This window comes from Anguilla rostrata, chromosome 15, assembly GCF_018555375.3.
Source record: "Anguilla rostrata isolate EN2019 chromosome 15, ASM1855537v3, whole genome shotgun sequence".
Classification (NCBI taxonomy): Eukaryota; Metazoa; Chordata; class Actinopteri; order Anguilliformes; family Anguillidae; genus Anguilla; species Anguilla rostrata.
In genome coordinates this window covers 28,253,164-28,261,652 of record NC_057947.1, presented here as the reverse complement: position 1 = coordinate 28,261,652, position 8,489 = coordinate 28,253,164, and the positions used below count along the sequence as shown (strand labels likewise).

The window sequence follows — 8,489 nt, the reverse complement described above, 5'->3', positions numbered from 1 at the left end:
GGGCCTTCTCCGAGGGACCCTTACTGTTCTGAATGGTGATCCTTCGCTCCCGGTACTCGGCCCCCAGGATGGGCTCGTTGCCCCCGTTCTTCTGAATGACGGTGCGCACCGTGCGCTGCCGGTCCGGGCAGTCGTTGGCGGGGTCCTGTCCCAGAGACAGCGCGGCCTGGTACGCTGGGGGGGGGGAGAGCAAGTGCAGTTTGAGCGCCGCGAGTCAGTCTGACCACAACCAGCAACACCTCACCATGCCGTCCTCCCACTGGCCCACTGCTGACTCACCCACAGTTCTCTCTCTATTTCATTTGTATAGCATTTCTTTTTCTTTTTTTTTTGTACAGATAACCATCACAGACACTTTACAGAGTAACAGAAGGAAAATTGGGAGAAAACCAGGTCTAAACCCCCCCAAAAACCAAGAATGTGAGGTAAAAATAAAAAACTCCCCAGTGGGAATAATCTGTGGAGGAACCTGGCTAGAAGGGAGCACAACCAACACTGGCCAGTCCGGTGTACAGTACAGATAGAACGGACTTAACATAAATGTGATAAGGGATCTATCACAGCAAATATCATCACAGTAGTTATATCATTGCTGGTATCCCCCCCCCCTCCATGCCCACCAATTCACTGCCACACCCTGAAGCTTACCTGTAGAGTCTGAAATCCAGTTCAACTCTGCACTCCCAATCCATCTGTAGGTAAGTGCACACCCCCTAGCTCACCAGTTGAGTAGTACTCCAGTACTGGTCCCCCTAGCTCACCAGTTGAGTAGAACTCCAGGACTGGGTCCCCCTAGCTCACCTGTTGAGTAGTACTCCAGTACTGGGTCCCCTAGCTCACCAGTTGAGTAGTACTCCAGGACTGGGTCCCCCTAGCTCACCTGTTGAGTAGTAGTCCAGTACTGGGTCCCCCTAGCTCACCTGTTGAGTAGTACTCCAGTACTGGGTCCCCCTAGCTCACCAGTTGAGTAGTACTCCAGTACTGGGTCCCCTAGCTCACCTGTTGAGTAGTACTCCAGGACTGGGTCCCCCTAGCTCACCTGTTGAGTAGTAGTCCAGTACTGGGTCCCCCTAGCTCACCTGTTGAGTAGTACTCCAGGACTGGGTCCCCCTAGCTCACCTGTTGAGTAGTAGTCCAGGACTGGGTCCTTGCAGAAGGACTTGTAGCGCCAGGTAACCAGGACATCCTGCAGGTTGGCGGAGGTAGAGTAGTCACAGCGTAAGATGACGGAGGCAAAGAGAGCGGTGCTCCTCTCCGTCTCGGGTACTATCACCTGGATGGACAGCACACCTGAAAGACGGACACTCGAGTGAGCCATTTCATTATGAAACAGGAACAAAAACGATTAAAGAACACATAAAACACATTAAATCAGACAAAATGGGGAAGGTGAAGGGAACGAAGGGGAGATGATTGTACAATGTTTTTATTCTTATTTTTAAAAAATTCTTCCGGCAGGCACGTAGGCACGCAGGCACAAACGCACGCACGCTGAAGTCTAGGTGTGTCTCCCACTCACAGATACACATATCCGCTCTCATACCTGGCCACGCAGCAGAAACTTCTCTAAACTGGAAGAACCGGAATGACCGGTTACGAGCGGCACGTCGAGCTGGCGGCACGGTTGCCTTACGGTCACCATTGTACTTCCTTCCCTCACTAAAACACAGCAGGAGCCTCTCAACAGAGTCCGGAGACAGGGCGGCCTTGCGTGAGAGTGCATGCGTGTTCCCCGAGTTTACTGCGATCATAACTTAAAATTTGCGTCGCCATACTGCATACGAACAAGAAAACACATCTTTGAATCGCTCCTACTCCACGCGGTGACCTCTAGATTCAAAGTTAATACATTTATGGCTGTCCTCAGCTTCAGATACATGGCATCGTTACCTGTGGCCTGCCTGGTTAGAAATGCCTCTTCCTATTTGCAGTCGTAATTAGACCCAAGGGCAGGTGACAATACAAATAAATGTAGAAGAAGAGCCAAATGAAGAGCTTTTCTTTAACTGGATTTCAGTCTTACCATACCTAATAACTAATGGGTTACAAATAACTTGCTGCAGTGCCCAGAACCACACCACAAATAATTCTGTGAACTTAATTCTGGATCTAAAGGTCACAATAGTAAGAAACAATCAGGAGTACCACTAGCATGTATTGATTTCACGGGTTATTCACACAATACATTGCATAAAAGCAGATTTTGGTGTGGGGAAAAAAATCTGTTCGGCTGCAATTTTTTTTTTGCAATTGATATTAAACAAAAGATCCCCTGAGAATCACAAAGTTCATAAAAACATATTTGTCTGAAGTTGCATTCCCAACATAACAGGAAGCACAGCATAATTATGCTTTGCACACACTCTTTATCACTGTACATGAACCAATGCAACGCTGCTAAGCCACAATGCACCCCCACTACAAACAACAAATGTCAGGAACTGGAAGAGAAATAGCCTAAACAGTGCACAATTAGAAAATGTCGTTTTTATTTTAAATCATAAGCCAATTTAAAAAGCAAACAAAAGGTTGTAGCAATGACACTTCAACCAAAACAAATCTTGAATTTTCACACCGACACATTGGCATTAATCCAACTGGTGTTCCACATGTAGGTGTGGGTGGACGGACGACTCAGCGATAGATTTGCTGGTGGATCTATGGACCTGTGCATTTACAGAAATGGTCACCTACCAGAGTGTAAACAATTACAGTACAATAAACGGAGAGCCAATTTAATGTTGATAGCATATATGAAAACCCTCAAGAGGACCTTGCCTGGACAAACATGCTACTTATTGACAGGCATATGTTGGAGCTACATGAACCCACTGACATCAGGACAGGATGACACATATATATAGTAATGACACTATAGTTGTTCTAGTGAGGAAGACATTCAGATCAAATGTTTATCTACACTCTTTATCTCATAGTACTGATCAAAATCACACATATCCATAAAGTTCAGTGGATCTCCACAGGGCCCATTCTAAACACTCATGTTATCTTGGTGATCTACGTTCATTTTTAAAAACTGAAATGCAATCCGTTCATATAGCTGGATATTTTTACTGAATTGTTTCAGGAATACGTACCCGACTCAAAGCAGTAGCCCAGCTGCGATTCATCCCCCAGTCTCTGAGTTACAAACCCAGATACCCAACCATTATGCTACAATATGCTATGCTGACCTTGTTAAAAAGTAATAATGTATCCAACAAGCACCATATCGGCACTTCCATTAGCCCTTTCAAATGGACTTTTTCCTGTGCTCTGGTTTGTACTATTGTTAGTCAGATCGCATAGAGTAGATACTCCCACCCCCAGAGTAAACAGCAAACTTCCCCTTCCCCCCCACAAACAAAGGGGTATTTCTCCCCTTCCCCCATGGAGCCCTCAATTCTGCTAAAGTGGAAACACTATATCTTACAGTACAGGTCTCTTCGAGAACAGCAGAACAGGGAACGCAGAAGTGAAAAAAACAAGAACGCTTGCTTAAGACCTTTTCGACTGAGAAAACCTGTTCGCTCATTCTTTGTGGACCTATTCAGTTTGAGGGCGTTAGGGCCCCCACAAGGGAGCTACTGTGGTCAAACAAAATAGCCATGGATACCACAGTTCTGTTTGCTTATATGGAATGTAACCTTTTGCGCAATGTCAGCATTCACTTTGATACAGGAACATGCATTTCTTTGTGATAAAAATACGGCCATCTCTCTATTCATCTGTAAACAAGTCTCTGTCACGTGATCGCTACTTGCTTGCTTAGGTCATAGTTTCACCTGTAGATGATTGACTTACTGAGCATGCTCGGTTTCGAAAAATAAAATGGAAGGTTTTAACCTACATTTCACAAACTTATATAAATACAGAAATATACACATAACTATACATCCATCGATACACCAGAATCGGGTTAAATGCTAAATGTAAATTTCACTTAACCTGTTGCCAGGAAACAAAGCAGCAAAGCCGTCGGTATCAGGTTCTTCATAGTCATAGCTTTGTAGATCCAACTAGGAAACTTTTAATCACTGTCTTTCTTATTTAAGTGGTGGATCGCGTCTCCATTGTAACAAATGTTTCCATATTCAATACGTCCAAACTTGTCCACCCAATCTCATTATTTTCTTGAAAAACCCGATTTTTTTCGCTTCTAGCTTCGATCTGACTTTCCGCGCAGGTGGATAGGTTCTTTTCACAAGTGATAATACATCCGTTTCCCCTCCCACCGCTCTGAGGCATCAGTGACCCCACCCCGAGACAGGTGCGTCACATATATAACGAGTACGGCCCCAACGCCATTTCATGCATGAAAGATGAGCCGCGAATGGCGACACACGAGAGAGCAGGTGGAACTGAGCAGTAATAAGTTAACGTATTTTATTTGAATATAACAAAAATCAGTAATGCCGCTTGCGTTCAGAATTACAGTAGGCTAAATAAAAAAAATATGTGCACTGGCCTCTTAAGTTCAATAGCCATAAATACACAGGCGCCCGAGCTCTGTTACGGAGGCAAAGATGAATGAAGCAGCTTACAACGTCTCAAATCTTTGTTTTACAAGGGCATAAATGCTGCTATAAATGTTTAATTGATGGCTCAGCGTCACATTTTATTTCCATGTAAAATAAAGAATGGAAAAGACACATTACATTGTCCAATCAAACATTGTCTCCTTAAACAGTCCTAAATGTGTTATTGTTTTCAGCCTATTAACATATTAACACATTTTAAAGAATTAGCAGCTAAATTTCACATCAATTTGTGTCTTGAAATGCACATGAAAATGCACATGAAAAATCTTCACAAAAACAAAACTAACAAGCAGAAAAATAAATAAACTCTTTGTAGAGCAGGTTTTTTTGGAATGTTTTTTTTTCTCTCTCCAAAATTCCAACATAATTTTAGAACTTCATTGCTTTCAATTACCAAAAGTGATTGTCACATCAGCACTAGAATGCTCAGTTGAGAACATTATAATTACATAATTATGATCTCACGCCTTAAAGGGTTAAACAACTGATTTGCAAATTATCAATGTTGTCCTGTCCTGTTCATCTCGTATGCAGTGTGAACTTGCTTGTGGACATCCTTTGTGGTATTGTTCCAGGAACAAGCACAACTCTGCTTCAACTACCAAGTCTGCTTCAAAGCATTTCCTGCTATTGTTGTTTTATACCGGGACAGATGCCAAAACCTGCCACTCTACTTTTCAGCATTCCACTTCCTGTTCCTGTGATCTTCAGTTTTTTTAAAAATGTACACAAAGAAAAAGACATTCATGACAAAAATTTCACAGGAGTGAACAGTGAGATGCAACAGCATATTTTTAATGGTTTTTTTCCAAATGATTATATATATATAATAAATATATATATATTATATATATATATATATATTATAGTTACTATTTTTTATTTTTAGAATGCTAGTTCTGGCACTGCATCCTGAGAGATTAATAAATTAAACTATAACAAAATACTGTATGATAAGCACACAGTGCGTTTATTTGCCAGATCACCTTATCTTGTGTATTTGTAAATATACATAGTAATTGATGATAAGATATGAGATGAAAATCTCAGATTAAAAAAATGTCATGCAGCTGCATAAGGCTCATTCAAGTATTGATGATGTTGATGTTTTATGTAGCGCTCGTTGTTTTTTTAGATCAATTATGGAAGGAAATAATGGGTTGTTAATGTTTATCCCTATTGGCCACCCAGGGAGTTTTCCTTGCCACTGGCAGCTTTAGTTTGCCTTGCGGGGGTTTAGGCAGGGCTATACTGCATTGTGATGAACCCTTTCTAAAATGTGCAGTTTGATTGGTTGATTGATGAGCATTGCACAGAATGGCCCTATTGCGTGGCACCGTGGTGCAGTGACTAGCGCTGTTGCCTAGCAAAGGAGGAGGGTTCCGGTCCTCAAGTCCTGGTCGGCTGGATTCTCTTTGCTTGCATGTTCCCCCGGTGTTTCGCGTGGGTTTTCGCCTGGGTACTCCGATTTCCTCTCACTGTCCAAAGACATGTACTGTAGACTCCAGGGCTCACTTGCAAAACGTAGATGTCAATCACAGTGTGACTACCCTGGTTAAATAAAGGTTAAATAAATAAAAAGAAATTGCTTAGAAGTCATAGGCTTTGGCCTGGTGTGTCCTGGCTATGGCCAGGGGCCTAGAGTGATCAGACACAAATGGCTTCCTCACACGGTGTAGTGTGTTAGTGGGGAAGCAGGTCAGGTGACTGCTGCTTGTATTTGTTCCAACGGCTGACTAGATGCTCATAAGCTTCCGGTTGTTGTGAGTGACAGGCACTAGTAAACTATCCTCTGTGCTAGCTGGCCTGTAGCAATGTGTGAAATGAAATGGTTACTGGCTTGCAGGAAAGTGCATTGGAGGTTGGATGTAATACCATGTGATATCTTCTGATCTGTCAACAGCCAATGTAGGTATTTCAATATGCCCCAAAATACGTTTTTTTTTTCATCCTGAGCCAATCATGGTTTAACTATGTTGAGTTCAAATTGGTCTTGTGCCAACTACTGTCATAGGTGCTCAGTTATACACACCTTCTGGTGCCCAACACTGGCTGATCCTATTTTCTCTCTGTCTTCACCACAACAATATGATAACAGGCTTTCAGGACATCAATGTGTGCTGCAATGAGAGCAAGCTTCATCACTACTGTGTTTGTCTTAGTGTTTCAAATCTCACAATGCATAAAAATGTATCTCGATTACTACGTGATCTGAGGTCTATTGGAGCATAGCAGGCGACATACGTTTTACGACATAGTATGCATGACCATGTACTGTAGTTGGTGTGTGCTGTAGCGATGCATGGAGCACTGCCTAAGCCTGAATACTTACTCTTGGTTATAAGCCTTGTTTTTCCCCTCTTATACCACCTCAAAGAATGTATAAAGGGCTGTAAGTACTCCTGTTGGTAGTAAACTATGGTTTTTTGGTTTGGAGAAGTTGTTAAACGACCATCTATTCCACTCCGACGAGAAGCCCTGTTCGGGTGTCATTTGTTTCATTCGAAATTTAAAAGCATATTTTTCCACATTTGGAACACTGGTGGGAATTGTTGCCATGATGAAACTTGTGTCTGTGTGTGGAACAGTACTGAACTAATTTATGATTCAGGAAAAACAAGTTTTCAGGGCTAAACAGGCAGGAACAGGCAGGCGACATCATAATATTGCATTTATTACTGTCAACTCAATTTTTTTAGTTCAAAATGTCAGTTCATTTTTTCTCAATTTAAATAAATACTGGGTTAAAATAAATTCAAACAGACTTAAAAGTATAATGTAAGAGTTTATTTTCTTCCTTATAATTGCAGGGTTTATTGGTCATAACATGCAGTTCAATCGCTTTAATTAAAACAATAAATTATGGCTTTTGGTTGAAAATGTGCTTTTGATTAATGCAATATTTTTCTGCACCTGATGCCAGATTACATAGGACATATGAAACGAACTAATGGCAGAATTCCCAACAATCTGGAAACAATCAGATTTATTTTTGTAAATATTCATATAAAACACTTAGCGATGGCAGACGCTAATGCTCTCTCACGCTGCTGTGCTGTGCTCCACTTTCATCCTATAAACTCTCCGATCAGTCTTGAGCTGAGATGGTATCCCGGAATGAGGCTACAGAAGGCTCTCGGAGGTCCTCAAATCTGGCCCTTGAGGCCAGTAGACCTGCTGGTTTGCATTTCTCCCCTCAAATCAGGGACTGATTGGCCAGGAGATTACACTCACCTGATGCACCAGGTGAGCGTAACCTTTTGGCCAATCAGTGACATTATTGGGCCGTGGAATATCTAGCAGAAGACTGAAATCAGCAGTAATACTGACCTCGAGGGCCAGATTTGAGTATCCTGGACTGCATTATTAAATGAGAACGGCGCCAGTGCAGTGGTGCTGGCATTCGGCTTGCTGTGGGGTTTCGAATGGCTGCTTGCAGTGTATGAACTACACGATCAGCACTTTGAGCAAAAAACCAAGGCCCCCCCGTTAAACAGAATCAGCCATACTTGTGACAACTCACCTTCTACTGATTCAGGAGCCCTGAAACACCTTTGTTAGTTTATTGAACAATAAAAAATAAAGTTATGAGTAATCAATTAAATATTATCAGAACATAGTACAAAATGCAAAATAAGATAAGCATACGAAGGTATCATGACCTGCATGTTCATGAATTCAGGTGCTACATTGGATGATTTACAATAGAATATTGCCCAGTTATTTATAAAATAAAATTTGTCAGTTATTTTTGATGCAACATTATGAGTCACAGTGAGAAAGCCATGCTGCAGTCAGATAAGTGCTTTATATTCCCTTCCACCTAAACTTACTGACTCATTTCACTTGTCATTTTGAACGACGTAGGCACTAATCAGGACCACCTCATTAAGGTGGAGTTGAAACTTCATTCAGGAGTTGTACATGAATGAGTCTAGAAACCACGGA

General features: G+C 42.0%; 1 protein-coding gene across 1 annotated transcript in view; it reads right to left on the bottom strand.

Moving 5' to 3' along the window:
• ildr1a (immunoglobulin-like domain containing receptor 1a) overlaps positions 1–4,253 on the bottom strand; it is a 9,778-nt gene extending 5,525 nt beyond the window's left edge. The window contains exons 1-3 of the mRNA XM_064310529.1: positions 3,949–4,253; positions 1,120–1,290; positions 25–174 (exon numbers count right to left, since the gene is read on the bottom strand). Of these exons, the coding sequence (XP_064166599.1) occupies positions 25–174; positions 1,120–1,290; positions 3,949–4,003 (376 nt within the window). The 5' untranslated portion in view covers positions 4,004–4,253. The remainder of the gene's footprint in view (positions 1–24; positions 175–1,119; positions 1,291–3,948) is intronic.
• Between the last annotated feature and the right edge of the window lie 4,236 nt (positions 4,254–8,489).